General features: G+C 43.5%; 4 protein-coding genes across 6 annotated transcripts in view; 1 reads left to right on the plus strand and 3 right to left on the minus strand.

Annotated features, from left to right (window-relative positions):
* ranbp3b (RAN binding protein 3b) lies at positions 1 to 7,664 on the minus strand. The gene is made up of 18 exons (XM_088397306.1): positions 7,529 to 7,664; positions 7,253 to 7,453; positions 5,371 to 5,426; positions 5,044 to 5,080; positions 4,891 to 4,968; positions 4,742 to 4,813; positions 4,026 to 4,091; positions 3,806 to 3,898; positions 3,595 to 3,704; positions 3,408 to 3,527; positions 3,120 to 3,220; positions 2,962 to 3,037; positions 2,766 to 2,856; positions 2,193 to 2,320; positions 1,992 to 2,112; positions 1,762 to 1,904; positions 1,253 to 1,430; positions 1 to 1,171 (listed from the first exon to the last, which is right to left on the minus strand). Exons 2-18 carry the CDS (start codon positions 7,383 to 7,385, stop codon positions 1,128 to 1,130), a joined length of 1,647 nt encoding a protein of 548 aa, XP_088253432.1. The 5' UTR covers positions 7,386 to 7,453; positions 7,529 to 7,664; the 3' UTR covers positions 1 to 1,127.
* LOC148387496 (serine/threonine-protein kinase NIM1-like) lies at positions 7,603 to 15,088 on the minus strand. Of its 3 annotated transcripts, none has more exons than XM_088397309.1 (5): positions 14,941 to 15,088; positions 14,602 to 14,877; positions 14,172 to 14,440; positions 13,248 to 13,978; positions 7,603 to 7,750 (listed from the first exon to the last, which is right to left on the minus strand). In XM_088397309.1, exons 1-5 carry the CDS (start codon positions 14,993 to 14,995, stop codon positions 7,735 to 7,737), a joined length of 1,347 nt encoding a protein of 448 aa, XP_088253435.1. In that variant the 5' UTR covers positions 14,996 to 15,088; the 3' UTR covers positions 7,603 to 7,734. The 3 variants fall into 3 exon arrangements, with proteins under 3 accessions (XP_088253435.1, XP_088253434.1, XP_088253436.1); XM_088397308.1 differs by having other exon boundaries at positions 7,611 to 7,750; positions 13,262 to 13,978; XM_088397310.1 differs by lacking the exon at positions 7,603 to 7,750 and having other exon boundaries at positions 9,195 to 13,978.
* LOC148387497 (C-C motif chemokine 25-like) lies at positions 11,575 to 12,870 on the plus strand. Its single transcript, XM_088397345.1, has 4 exons — positions 11,575 to 11,734; positions 12,234 to 12,351; positions 12,452 to 12,569; positions 12,643 to 12,870. Exons 1-4 carry the CDS (start codon positions 11,671 to 11,673, stop codon positions 12,667 to 12,669), a joined length of 327 nt encoding a protein of 108 aa, XP_088253471.1. The 5' UTR covers positions 11,575 to 11,670; the 3' UTR covers positions 12,670 to 12,870.
* LOC148387498 (ras-related protein Rab-8A-like) overlaps positions 15,083 to 15,344 on the minus strand; it is a 17,605-nt gene continuing 17,343 nt past the window's right edge. The window contains exon 9 of the mRNA XM_088397329.1: positions 15,083 to 15,226. Within this exon, the coding sequence (XP_088253455.1) occupies positions 15,132 to 15,226 (95 nt within the window). The 3' untranslated portion in view covers positions 15,083 to 15,131. The remainder of the gene's footprint in view (positions 15,227 to 15,344) is intronic.

Below are 15,344 nucleotides of genomic sequence, written 5' to 3' on the forward strand. Positions count from 1 at the left end.
TTTATGGCAGAGGTTTATTTTGTAAAGGATGAGGAAGGAGCAGGAGTTGGTGATGAAAAAATGGTGCGCCAATAAATGATATATTGTATTCAAAAATGTACATTTGATGAAAAAAAAAGGGGTAGTACAGTTATCACGCCAATTATTCCACACGCACACAGTTTCCTTCCAACATGTTTTTCAAAATGTAAATAAAAATATAAACACAATAAAGCCCTGGGATGTTTTAAAGAAATACAAATGATTACATGCAGGATGATTGACAGTCAAACTTCTCTGAAACAAAAAACATGTGGGGGAAAAATAGGAGAATTCTTCTGCCCTTCAAAGTCATCACATGAACAGAAAACTGCATGGTTTCAGTCCTTTATTCACTAGAATATAGATCGATAGGAAATCAAAGGAAAATGCTATTAATGACAAGTTGAGTGGACTCTCGCCTAGCTGTTACAAATAGCACAAACGTTGAGATGCCTCATGACCCCCCCTCCCCCCCAAAACAAATAAATTACCGTTGCCAAAACCAAACACACTGATCAGGTTTTGGGGTAGGGCTGGGATGGAAGGGGAGTTTGTGGAGGGCTCGATATAGCCGAGCTGACAGAACAGACTTGGTCTAACGCACTGCGAAATTTGGGACTCGGGTAACATGGATGTGGCATCCAGAGAACGCAGGAGTTTGGGGTGGGGGGCTGTACATTGAAGTAGAAAGGTCCCAAAGTAGAAACTGCAGTCTTAACATGTGCCATACTTTAAAATGTAGAGGAAAAACACCCTTTACACTCATCAATATGATGAGCAGAAAAGTCCCAAACCAAAGCTCTGAAGTCTTTATTTTTGCTAGTGGGGGGGAGGGGAATGGGCGCGGGGGACGTAGAGGAGAAACTCCAACAACAGGAGGAGGAAAGTACTCCTTTGATGACGCAGATTGGCTGGTGGGGTGGGAGACACTTCGGCACTGGGGGAAGGGGGGGCTGGGGAGGTTATTTCCTGGAGCTAGAATTCTAATATCCAAAAGTTACTGGTCTGGAGGGACCACGTTGGTCAAAGGGGGTGTCCGTGGAGATGCCAACAGAAAAAAATGCCTCCAAAGTGGCATCTCTGCAGGCTGTCTCAGAGGGATAGCGCTATGTGCTTCCCGCAGCCTGGTTCTCTCCTCCCTCGGTGTTAGCTGCAGGTGGACAAAACAGACGCCTGGTTGGGGAGGGACTAGCAGTGTAGAAAGGACTAAGACAAAAGTGGAGTGACTTACTCGTTGCGGAAGCGGAGGCGCTGCCTTCCTCGTCGCTGTCGTCCTCGTTGGACTGCGGCACCTCGGCGTCGGGGATGGTTGTCACGGGGGCTTCGGGCTCCTGCTCCGCCCGGCTTTTTAGGGCCAAAATCCGGTGATGCAATGCCGCCGCCAGCTGACCTACATCCTTGGAACTACCCTGAGGAGCACAATAGAGCAATCTTTTTAAGCGGATCATGAGGCATCCTTGTAGAAAACAGCATAAGTGGGAAAGTTCCTGCTTGCTTTGACTGGGGAGAGTAGCACCATCTGGTGGACAACAAAGCAATTACAGCCAATTAAGCCAGTCTCACACAGGTATTATGTCTCATCAAAAGATTTACAGGAATTATGACTTGTGAGTTGTGTGAATGTGTATTAGCTTTCAACGTTTCACGTTTCATTAGTAGTAAATACAAGTACAGAGCTGAATGTAACAGTCCTACATTGGTGAAACTACAACACAATCTAACAGTTTGGTCAAAACATACCGATATTAGGAAGACCTTGACTCCTTGATCCTCTGTGTCTGTGGCCGTGACCCGTACACTTTTGTCGCTTGCCTTGTCCACTTGCATCTGGGGCCAAAGTTTAGTGTTGAGGATCAACCGAAGGCTGCCCTGGGTCCTCATCACTGGAGGGAGTCCAAAAAAAAAAAAGACCATGCTTAGCCATCACAAGTCACGACAGGCCATAATACACTTATTTCGCTTGCGTTTACCTAGACGCGACTGTAGCGTGCCATCGTCCGTCGACGCCATGTCGTTAAGCCGCAGTAGACCCCGCCCTCGCTCTATCCATGACTGCGTCGTCTTCTCGAAGACGTACAACTTGCACTGCATCTGAATTGCGGGAAAAAGCAAACTCACTGGCTGTGTACCTCTTGCAGGTGCCAAAATGTCAAATGAACCCTCGACGGCACCTGTAAAACGTTGCTTTCTGATTCTTCCCCGGTTTTCACGTCCACTTTCTCTAAGATGCACTTCTTGGCTGTGGCTTTGGTGTAGGCGGCGGCAGACTCCTCCAAAGACTCCGACACGCTGTTCAATGCTGAGAAGAGTGCAAACTGTCAAGTGCTGAGCTGGACTATAAACCTTGAGAGCCTGAACAGCCACTACAAACTACTCCGACGGACACTACTCGACTTCAAACTGCAAGCAAAGAGGTAGCCAGGAAAGGCTTTTTTACTGTATCCTACCTAAACAGAGCCTGTTGATTTACTTGGGCCATTTCCCCCCGCCCCACCCATTCAGAGTTCAATTTTAGTTTGCGTGCATGTGTGGCTTGGGTACTGGAAACCCATATACAGAGCAAAATACAGGACTGGTTGCAAGACAGACTGAAGTTTGTTTCCCCAAGGACTGCCTTTAAATTCAACTTCACCTCGAGGGACAGAAACGCTGACTTCTTTTTTCCGAGATGTACTTTTTCAGTCTCAAAACCCTTAATGAGAACATAAATTGTCGTGTATGAAGGGAGGCGGGGTGGCAGTTACCCTTCTCTGGGGTGGCCTCCTGTGACGGGGGCTCTGAAGCCTCTGGAACCTCTTTACTATCTTCATTGGCAGTCTCACCCTTGGGAGGACTCTAGGATGGGAGAAAAATAAAGATACACACAGCCATGAGGGAAATGTTCCAAATTTGGACATTGTCCAACTTGGTTGACCATGCAAACAAGCCGCCAACACTCACCAAAACTCGTTCGGACATGTTCTGTCCAAACACAAATTTCGCCCCACTGTCTGCACTGTTTGAGGCATTATTTAAACTGGGAAGACAAAGAACGGAAGAATTAATTCATGCAATAATAACAATCAATATGAATGAGCAAGAGACTATAGTGAGATTACCTTGGGGTAGAGATGTACTGCAAGAAATAATTGGTTCCCTCTGCTTGACAATCTCCTGGAAGAATGTCCTTTGACTTTTCTTCTTTACTGTTCTGGTCCAACTAGAAAGAAGACACGGGAGGAATCGCTCACATCTTCAGAGAGTGTTGTGAATTTCAAGTAAGTGACGCAAACTAAGAGCAGCAACAGACATGTGACTACGAATGGATTTTCTTGCATTGTCTGGAGTCTCACCCCAAAAAATTGATTAGAATGTTGAACATTTTTCTGTAGCTCATGCAAACCCACCTTTGCTCTGTCTTTGATATTCTGACCAAATACAAAAGAATTTGCTACATCTCCTTCCTCCTTCTCGTCCCCTCCTTCATCTTTGACGTCACTTGGGCCGTCTTCCTCATTTTCGTGTTTCTGAAATAAACGGGAATACAAAAACTCCACAACTAGGACCAAGGAGGAATCATTTGCAGGATGTTACCAGTGACATGTTCGGGGCGGCTGAGTGCTCTGTGTTGTTCAGGAAAAGGGACTGGGCGACCGAAGGGCCGTCTGACAACTTTTTCACGCCATTAGTTCCGCAAGTGGAGTCTGCAAGGAAAGAAAAGATGTAAAAGACACAAGTGTGAACGAAGATGCCGAGCAAAGTAACTGTGACTCTGCAGCACGTGAGGAAATGTGATTTTCCCTACTAGACTCTGTGTGGGATTTGGAGGGTGGCGCTTGAAGAACCGCCGGGCGGAGAACGCTGCGTTGTTGCTCTTTCGGTTTTTGACTCGGGACGCCTGCAAGAACAAGAAGATGCCGTTTCGTGCAGGTTTGCAACAACTGTTCCAAACATTTGTTACTTCCTTTACATTGGATTCAATGTGGAAAAGCTAGGCATGGCTTGAGGCAACATGTGGCACAAACCTGAACTGGGCGCCTGCCCGTGTATGAGAGTTGGCGGCTTTAATCGGAACCCAACTGGCTTCTCCTCTGGCGACGCCCGAAAGCAGGTGAAGGGACAAAACATTAAACATACATCGATCACATAACAACTTGTTCTTTTGCACCTCTCTGAGCCGCTTGGGCCTGTTACCACGGCAACACTCAGTCATTTCTAAGTCCTCAATTCAGACAAATGTTAGCGACTTCATTTTGATTCTAATGCCTTGACACGAGTCTTAAAATGTGGCAGTGATCCAGACACAGGCGACAAGCTGTGTTTGGACGTTCTACCGATGCAAACATTCATGCCCTGTTAAGAAAGCATGATGTTGACATTATTAGTTATATCTTTTGGGGGTTCTGGGGTGCATGCTCTGGATGCACCGCATTCACTGATCTGCATACCAACTGACAATTGCACTGCTTGGTATTGCAGCGCTGCTTTCTCGAGTGAAAGTACAAGACATTCTGTCTTGATCTACTTTTTCCAGTCCCTGAACTCAAAAAAGGAGCCACCTCTAGTTGTCCCGGTGACGCAAGTATTGGAGGGTAAGCGGTGGCAACTTTAGGGGAGACAGGAACTCCTCCTCAAAACAGAAATGCGCTAAAATTCTGGAAGACCAACATTTTGCCACATTTTGTTCTCAAGATAGTTTTCCTTACATAACAATTTAATGTTATAAATTTGGAAAACTCACCAGGCTCAGAGTCAGAGTTCCCAGTCGGAGACTGGCAGAAACTGGGGGGCATGAATATGTTGTTCTTGGGAACTGCAAAAGAGTTTGGGAGAAAGCCTCAGCATACAAATCAACTCTATGCTCCAAGCAAACAGCAACAAAGTTGTTACCCGACTGTAGCGGTGGGAATGATGAAGTCCGCTCCCTTTTTACTGGAGGGAAGTAGTTCGCCTCGTCTTTATCTGAATCTGAGCGAGCAAATGCGAGAAATATTTCAATAACAATAGCAAAGCCATCAGCCTCTTCAGATGTCAGATTTTTACCTTCTCCATCCTCTGCACTTGAGCCCTCTGCAGATCGCTGTAACAAACAAACCAACAATCTCAAGAAGGGCAAATCTTCAATAAGAAATAACATTGTACCAGGTTAAAAATATCCTTTACTTTGTCATTTGAAAATTTACAACTCAACATCAAGCGCCATCGTGACTACAATTGATATATGTGCATGAGAAGCCCTCTCGTGGAGCCTTGTTTACAGTTCAGCCAGTGGTGAGGAATGTGCTAAGCGCCTTCTTCAAAGACGTTCTTATTTTAGCTAGCAAAAGAGCTTCATCATCGTCGAGGAAAAAAAACAAAAAAAACACTCACCTTCTGAGTTTTGTCTTTTTGGAAAACAAACACAGGGGGCGCTATGGCAGGCTTGTCTGTCAGGATAAAAAAAAAAGATTAAACGGAGAGCGATGTTGTGTCTACTCCGCACCAACAGGAGGCAGCATACGATGACAATTGTCTCAATAGGACCATATTTATGGACTCAACTGCATCTAGGGGATCGAACAAGTTATTTTGAGGTCAATTTTGAAATGACAATTTTAAAACTCTTGTTTTCCCTACTTGTTTTAGTTGTTTTTTATACAAGTGTACAGAAACAGCACAAACGTGATCATAAACCAAAACAATAAAAACAAATGCACCTATGAAACTCAATAAAACAATTCTGTCATTACAGAGGCGCACCAGCTAAATTCAGGTCAGGCCCTAGTTTCATCCTCTACCACTATTTGTATTTTCCTCTCTCTTCAAAACAAAAATTCAGTGTCATTTAATCCTTCCAGATGATTCCATACTTTTCAATGTCATTATTTATCATTCAGATATATCACATGGTTCCTAAGCATTTCCCGTCATTAAACACGCTTCCATAAATTGTCATTCAGCATTTCAGCATTCACACACAATTTCTAAAGAACTTGCTTCATCTAGTTACACATTGTACGACCATACATTTGTTAAATTGTTAAAAGACTTTCTGCATAGGTAGTGTTCAGAGGACTAGGGACAGAGTGTGAATAAATATATTAGATAAGGCAATGAACCTCATTGTCTCATATCAAGCTACTTCTTTGGCCCCAAAATGAGCCAAAGCAATAGTTCTCTGTCAGACACAGCACTGGTCCAAGTTGACTATATTTACAGGCATTTGCTAGCCATTGTTGGTTTTTAGTTCATTTCACCAAAGCAACTTGATTGCTGCTTTTATGGTACAAAGGCAGTACTGCAACTGTAACAACAGTTTTATAGGTGACTATGCTCATCCAGTTTATGATTTCAAATTATATGCCATCGAGCGCGCCTAATGTCATACCTAGTGCGTAATATACAAAAAAATACGAGACAGTTTGGTCAATGAATGCAAGTAGAAATCGGATAACATTGATATAGTGTCGAAATTAGCACATATATTGGTATTACCAACGCAGCAAACACTCGTAAACATGTCTATTTTGTGTGTGTGTGTTCCGTACTGGTATCAAATAACACAACGGCACCTCTTTGCAGGTTATCTCTTTTTAATTTATGGACCAACACGAGCATCTTCCGGAAGCTATCCAGCAAATAGATGGTGCCACCTAGTAGAACCGCGATGGTGAGGGAGAGTAGCTGAACATCGCTCCGGTTATGACGTTTCCACTAACGTCGTTCGCAATAATCTCGATACCGCTTAATAAACGTAATGGCAATCACTCCTGGATAAGCGCATTTGGTCCCGAAGACATAGGAAGAAAAATATTACTTTACGCGCCTAAACTCACGTCTACGAACTAACAGACTCGGCCTGACATGTATACAGTGGCTCCGCACAAAGCAACACTTCTAATAGCTGTGAACGTGCAAGAAAACGCGAAGCGTCTATAACAGTCTTTACATGTATAATAAACTAGCTATAAATAGCCGGGTACTAGCATCGTACGATTAGCTCGCTAAGCAGTGAGCTAGCATTCGAGGGCGTTCCGAAGCTTTCCAGCTATTAGCCGCATCCCAAGCCTTTAGCCTGTTAGCATGTTTGCTAACAGTGTAGCCTAGGAAACGCCGGGAAGCACTCGTGCGACTCCAACCGGGGCCAAATGAACCGCCGGTTTGTGTCTTATCATCCTCGGCCCAAGTGCAAACAGCGGGAAATGCGACGTTTGGAACACGGCAATGAGTGTTTTTGTGTCCCCTCCCTACTCCACACTGCTAAGCGACTCACCTTCGTTCGCCAAGTCCGCCATTTTACTTCGACGCTCACACACCCACAAGCCACCGCGCAGATAAGACAGGCGCAGGCCGGGAGAGGGAGCACTCACTCTCGCCGTCAACAGCTCCACGCGTCCCGCCTGCATCTGCACTCGTCTGCTTTCGTCTGGCTGCGTCAGTGGGTCTGCACTCGTCGGCCTTCGTCTGCTTTCGCCTGAGCGTCACGGCAAATAAATAAATACAAATAAACAAATACAAACACATAGGTAAATAAATAAATAGTACTCACCTTAAGTCAGGTGGGATTGGCTCAACATCAACTGTGACCCTAGAATATGGCTGGATGAATAATTATGTTTTGTCATGTGTTTTCCAACTCCAAGTGAGCTTGCTGGCCTATTTTTGTTTTTCCTTTGACGCTTTGGTCGTCTGGAGATCACTCGCGCTTTCTCTGTCCCTCATGATGGATGGCAACATGACCAAGGCCTTTGGCAGTCAAGAGCCCAAGAAGCTGGAAAGCAAAAGGAGAGGGAGACATTTCGGGAATTAAAAAAATAAAACGAAATAACGAATACAGTTAAATAAAATAATCAAGAATGCATACACGAACTAAAACAAAAAATATAAAAATAAAATCAAAACTAAAGAGACGATTGTTCATTACCGATGACAGCTCACACAGCTTTGTATTGTAGAAATTAACTTGTCCACGAGAGGGAGACATTTCTGAAACTGTCTCCTAGAGTCAGGCAGAGTACTATGTATATTAGGTACCCTCCACAATCTAATGAGATTCAATGTAACAACAAATTAGGCAAATTTGCATTATATGTAATTGTTACTCATCACAGAACTTCCTCAAAAACACATCTTCTTTCCTAGGTTTATGTACCAAAGAGGGTAAGTGACCAGAAGTAATAAGAAATATTTGGAAAATCTATATATATAAAAAAACAAGCCAAAAATGTTAACCACAATAATTAGCATCAGGAGATAATGTGGTTTAATGATTGAAAAAAAAGCACTCTTTCCAGGATTAAAATGAATAAGAAGGTAACTCTCTTATTGTTAATTTCTCGATCATGATAAAGTAAAGCAAGTCTTAAGGGGTGAGCACGTGCGCACACTTACACGTACACACGCACACACAAACACAAAGCATCTGTGATTGCTGACATTTGGTAGAAAGACAACCAAAACTAACAAAAGCAAAAATTACATTACACAAGAGTTGATATTGCGCAAAGCCCAAAGGCCCCAAAGGCTTCCAGAAAGAATGATACTTAACATTTCCCCTCAGGCGCAACCACAACAAGCTGCCGCTTGTGTTTAGCGCTCATCTGGAGAGATTGCTTTGTGCTTGGAACCAGAACGCTTTATCTTTTCTTTTGCCATCCATCAGCATCTTGACAGCGAATGCACCCTTACATAAACACAAATATTAAAGCAGCTGTCAAATCTCAAAGCGGTGTGCCATATTTATACTTCCTAAATGTTTATATTTCCTAAATACCTTAGTATCTCACTCACTCACTCACTCACTCACTCACTCACTCACTCACTCACTCACTCACTCACTCACTCACTCACTCACTCACTCACTCACTCACTCACTCACTCACTCACTCACTCACTCACTCACTCACTCACTCACTCACTCACTCACTCACTCACTCACTCACTCACTCACTCACTCACTCACTCACTCACTCACTGGCACTTCTTACGCTTGGCTAACATGCTACTGAGCTAAAAATAAAATGTGACCTTTTGCAATGCAGAATTCACACTGAACTGCATATCTATCTTCAAATAAACAAAACCAAATTAACTAGATTGTAATTTTTGATTGAAAAAAAACCCACAATAAAGTTTACAAGTATATTTTTTCAGATTGTAGGGAGAGCCTGGAAGCAAAATAATGTTACTGCTTCTTTGACAAAGAAGAATAGAACTATCAGAATAATTATTTATTTTATTATCTATGTGATTTTTTTTTTGTCTTTTTGCACACAATACATCAAAGTAGATTTTCACTCATGGGCTTCTATGCCCGCAGGATAGATGCGTTCTTTGCGGACCGTGTTCTGCCAAAGTCATGGCACCGAAACAACAATGTTGTGTTGTCGGGAATGAATGATGAAGGTTTGGCTCATGTCCAAGCCCTGTCGGGGAGGTACCATCAAATCCCGGCATTAATCTATCGGTAATACTTTGGTAATGCATTCCTAGGAGTGGCGATAATAATCGTTTCTAAGTTTTGTTCTGTTTTGCTGAGTTTGCAGGTACACTTGTCAATCTTGAGCTGAAAAGTCCAAGAGAATAGAACTGTGGTAGCAAAATTTGTAGCAATTCCTTTGCAATGTTGCACCAAAAAATGCTAACTTAATAAAGACAAAAGAATAACCAACATTATTTCAGCTTATCGAGTTACTTAGTTGAGTATAATGTCAATGTTCAATCATCTTCAATAAACGTTCAATCAATCAATGCATAAATTTATGATGCATAGATTGTTCAATGCAACATTGTATTTAATGATCATTACCATTTCAGCCTCCCAAAACAATGTTTTCATCAATGAATAATAATAACACATTTAATTTAGAAGCGCCTTACAGGTCACTCAAGGTCACTTTACAAAGAGTTAAAATAAGTTAAAAACAAATTAAAACAATAGCATTCAGTAAAAAATGTGAAAAAAATGTTAAAAAAACATGAATGACCAGCATGACAATATTTTCATCCACAAGTAGATGATTGGAGGTTAGCAAGAGGATGGCGTCGTTCATCCTGACAGAGCGGAACATCACTCTTGTGACGACGACAGCTCCGCATACGCTTGGCTGGCCTTAAGTGCTTCGCTTCACTCCTGGTTGGAGTGTAAACAGGCAGCGGCGCTATCAAATTTCCACGTGGACACTCAAGGCCCATTAAGAAGCAGCAACACTAATATCATGCTACATATACACACACATATATTGAATATGTGTGTGTAAATCTTTAACAGATTAAAAAAAAAAAAAAAAAAACGAGGGGGAAAAAACATCCCATCCTGGTATGGGTGATGATGGGAAGAATTTTTTTTTTTTTATGAGCACTGGAAATGAGCCATAATTCCGAGTGGCTGCGTTTGTCCTGAAGCTCCCGCGAAGTTACGATAAAGACAAGACGCGACTGACATGCTGACAGACGCAGAGTGCACCTGATGATAAACGAATGCAGTAAATAGGCCAAATCTTTTTCAGGGAAGTGGAGGCCTCACGGGCTGTCATCAATCAGGCCCTTGTTGACACAGCATGATTTTTCCGATTAATCACTAAAATTAGTGACTCATTTTATTTCATATATTTTAATCATACATAAACTATACAACTAAGCCACACACAAATTCTGTTTTTCAGCCCCTTGAAATTTTTTTTTTCTGTTTCTGCCAATCAATTTAACGCAACACCGTATGATGGATAATTTCCCACTGGATTAAACTTTAATACGTTTTCTCATTTTATGATGCATGAAACGTCAATCACATGGGCAAAAATAAACCCTCAACATGCCCAACACGTTGTTCGTCGCTTCACTTGTACTGAGCCAATCACGCAGTTTCATTCAGTTAAATAAATAATGTTATGTCAACATTTCACCGCACTACAAAAATCTTACAAACATCTCTGAAAGGGGAAGGAGGGGGAAGTTGGGGGGGTTCACATCTTCTGGGAAAGCGAAACAAAAATTAGTCGGGGTACAAAGGTGAGTCTTTCACGGAAATACGACACCTGTTGAGACACCCCCTTTTTCGCCTTATAAGAAGGCCTCGCCCGAGCAGGTAACACACAAGCTTCACACACAGGTGAGCAGCGCAACACACACACACATGCACACACATATAACAGCATTTCGTTGTTTATCTTTTATCGCATTTAATTATTTATGATTGTGACAACTTGTGCATACACAACTTTTGTAGATGTAAAACAGGATTGAGTGCTTAATTATTTTTTAACTAATGGCTGTAAACTTTTATTATGATTATTATTTTATGACTTTTAGGACACTTATACACACATTAAAATAGTTAATGGTTAATTTATTGTTGTATGTCATATAGGTTATAATAAAATGAAAAATGACTTATTAGTTCAAATGTTTGCTGATTTGTGTGACTGTGAAAAAACATTATATTAGTAGTTAATTGATCTGTATGAGTTTTACTAATGTTAAAAATTTGTTTGCGTGTGTGCTTTACACATGAGTTTGAGTGTCATTTATTCTAGCGCTATTAGAAAAGCAAGCTTCCTGCCTTTTAATCTCAAGTATTTTTCACGTCCAAAGGTTCGCAGGTGACCAAATAAATGTGTTACCAATCTTTTTTTTTTTTATTATCCCTATTATTGCAGCATTACAGCCTATCTAAAATTGATAGAGAGCACCATGCGTTTCAACACGCCACTCATCCTCTTGGTCTTATCATGCCTGAGTTTGGCAATGGCCCAAGGTAAGAGAAAAAAATCTAACTTTCATCTCTTAATTGCTATTTTATTATGGCGAGATACCGCAGGAGATAAAGTGAAAGGTTGCTGTTTATTACCCGTGTGGGGGAAGGTTGAACATGTCCTCATTGAGCCTTTATTGCTTCCTGCTGGAATTCAATCGTGGATTGGGAATACGATCCTATTCGTAATTATTTATATCCAAATAGACTATTTTAAGGGTATCTTGAGCAAGGGAAAAGTGTTGTTTTACATATATATTGATGTTTTTTTGTTAGATTGGGTTGCTCAATAAACATGAAATGAAACGACTGTTTGCAAAGTATTATGACTAAGGTCAATAAAATGGTGTGCGCTTGATTTGTTTGCACCGACAGCTCAAAGGTGCAAAAATTTTTGTCAGTTTGAATGGCGTTTAAAAAGTACTTACATGTTTAATTCTTGATTTTAACATTTTGAATAGGATTCTAATAATAAGAAAACAAAATGTGCTCTCTGCTTCAGTGTCCTACGATGACTGCTGCCTGATGTACGTCAAAGAGCTCGGCAAAAAGACTCAGGAGCGTGCGGTCAAGTACCGACTTCAGGAGACGGACGGAGGCTGCAACATCCGCGCTGTCGTGTGAGCACAACGTGGCAATTGCAAACGATTTTTGTAGCGCTTATGGGTTCGTTGGTGAGCCCCGGTGTAGCTCATCCACTGAATTCTGTCACCCTTGCAGCTTCACCATGCGGAAAGGCCGCGTGTACTGCTGCGACCCACAGGAGATGTGGGTGCAAGAGCTGATGGCCAGCATTGACAAGAAAGCTGTGAAATACATCAAAAGGACTGGCCAAAAGGTCTTTTATTTTTATCATTATTATTATTTTTTTTTACATTGCGCATTGGCTGAGCCTTGTTTGTTCTCCACAGCACATCAAGGGTCGCTTGTTCGGTTGAGTGAGACCTCGGCCTCTTGGAGAGAAGGACACCCGCATTTTTACTTTTGACTGTTTCGCATTGACTGGACTTTTTTATTACGACGCCGTGTGACTATTGGCTAATGAAACACTTTATGTGAAAATGGAAACCATAAAATGTGAATCTGAAAATGAGCCCGAGCTTAAGCATTTTGATAATAAACCTGCCAAGCTACTCAAACTCTGTGTACATGATTTATGCTCATGATTATGACTTAGGATGTCAAGTTTGACAGTAAATTTGAAATGGGAGTGGCATTAAACTCATGACTTGTTCCCTGTTTGCCAAACTGCCGACGAAAGCTGAATTGAGTTTGAATTGAGTTGAGTCACCATGCAGCGTGTGTTGCTCAAGACTGCAACCTGTAAGTTGAAAAACTTTAACTCCAGGCAGCCTTGCATTATTGTAACTGATCAAATTACAAATTTTCATCAAATGGGACTGCCAGGGAGCAAAAAAAAAAAAAACTGTTATTTGCAAGGGTTACTGTGTGTTTGATTGCAATCTCACACACAGTCACTTAGACTGAAAGACTGAAAAGCATGCAAAGTGCTTACATGACAATACAAACCGCAGAGGTGCGTTTGTCCAGCCGCTTGAGTCTGCTGCGCGTCTCCGTCATGCACACGTAGCCGTAGCCCGCCGCTTCCGCCGACGTTCTTCTCTGGACGCGGTGCACTAAGATGCGATAGGCGCCGGTGATGGGACTCCTCAGGCCGGACCCGTTGTCCAGAAGGTGGCGCTCCGTGATGCCCAGCGCCTCCAACGCTGCTTTGACGCTCAGGTCGTCAGAGCTGAGCGTGACCGTCGGCCCCACCAGGTGCGCGGGTGTGGGCCGGCAAGCCAGGTACGCTTGCGGGTAGTCGACGCCCTTCATCCACTCGCAGGACATTATCTTGGCCGCGCTGAGGCGGTCGGCGGGAACGGGTCTCAGCAGGCCCTGGATGACCTCCCTGCAGGAGGCCGGCACATAGGAGGGGATGCTGTAGGAGCCCTGCAGGATGCAGCGCCTCAGCCTACCCGTGTTGACGGCTGTGAAGGGCATGGTGGCGGTGGTCATGAAGTAGAGCAGCACGCCTAGCGCCCACATGTCCACGTGGCGGCCCGTGTAGCCCGAGCGCCCGAAGAGCTCGGGCGCCGCGTACGGAGGGGAGCCGCAGAACGTGTGCAGCACGTCGTCGGGGCGGCAGGACGTGCTGAAGCCGAAGTCACCCAATTTGACGCAGTACGTGCTGGTGAAGAACACGTTCTCGGCCTTCACGTCGCGGTGCACCATGTTGCTGTCGTGCTGCCATGAGAGGAAGTGTTCGATAGTGAAGCCACACAAAATAAAATTAGAAGAGGAAACATGTAAAATTGTCGTAAGAAAACAAAATACAAAAATGTAAATGACAATTTTAATGCAGTAATTAATACAAACAGTACAACAAATAATGTAATTTTAAAACAATAAATTGGTATTTGTGTGTGCTGACACTCACCATGTGCTTGATCGCAGCCAGCAGCTGGGCGAACACCAGCTTGCTCTCCAGGTCAGAGAGGCGCCCCCTGGTGCAGATATGGGAGAACAACTCCCCTCCGCTGGCGAACTCCATGACCAGATACAACCTCTTATAGGTCTCCACCACCTCGTAGAGGCGCACGACGTTGGGGTGTACCAGCTTCTCCATGCACGAGATCTCCGAGGCAAAGAGTGTCTGCGAAAGCTTGTCCAGGCGTGACTTATCCAGGACTTTCACCGCCACTCTCTCTGCAAAAGAAAATGCTGTCAATTTACCTTCGATGAATGGATACCGAGGCACGTGCTGCTTCACCAAGCCAAAAGACATTATCAGTGCCTAAGTGCAGTATGAAAAGTGCTTTATATGCATCAAGCCACCTAATGAATAAAACTACTGAAGCCTGACTCACCTTTGGTCAGGTCGTGTATACCCAGACGGACCTGAGAGAAGTTCCCCGATCCAATCTCTCCCCTGAGATCGTAGAAGCCCACCCGCCGTCCAAATGTGAGATCGTCCATCACCCTCTCCGAGTGGCTCAGGTTGTAGGACGCCATGGCGAACAGCGTGTGGCATGCCACCTCCTGCTCGGGTTTGATTTCCTTCACATCTGGCTTTTGGTTCTTCTCTGCGACATTCCGGGACGCCCGTTTCAACACCTTATTTGGGTGTTGTCCAGAGGGACCCCCTGAGAAGGAGGGCATAGAGTTAGCCACACAAAATACCATTTCATCACTTTTCATTCACTTACATGTTTTTATCTTCTTTTTGTTGCGCTCCGTGGTGCTCGTTTTGTTCAAATACATGATTACAATTCCGTCGAGGAGTTAGTAGGCATCAGTTCCAACTTAAGTCAGCATCCTCAGGTGATGTTTCCCGTAACTCGTCAAGATCTTCAGGTACTGCTGGCTGTTTGCCCGCCTGTCCACTGCTGTGGGAGGATCATGTGGTGGCCCCGTAATGTCCCAAGGGCTGTAATCCGGGCTCCTCCCCCGCAGACAGGCTTTGCAGAGGCTTCCAAACGTGAATGTGGGAGCCTGTAAAACACACAGGTGGGATTATCATTTATCCTTCTCGTCATCGTTGCGTGGCCCCTGCTATCAAGTTCGATTTGTGAATATTCAAATTCTGCTGGCATTTTAACATGTTTTAACA

Source organism: Syngnathus floridae, chromosome 14, assembly GCF_059516105.1.
Source record: "Syngnathus floridae isolate MCC-2025c chromosome 14, RoL_Sflo_1.0, whole genome shotgun sequence".
Taxonomy (NCBI): domain Eukaryota; kingdom Metazoa; phylum Chordata; class Actinopteri; order Syngnathiformes; family Syngnathidae; genus Syngnathus; species Syngnathus floridae.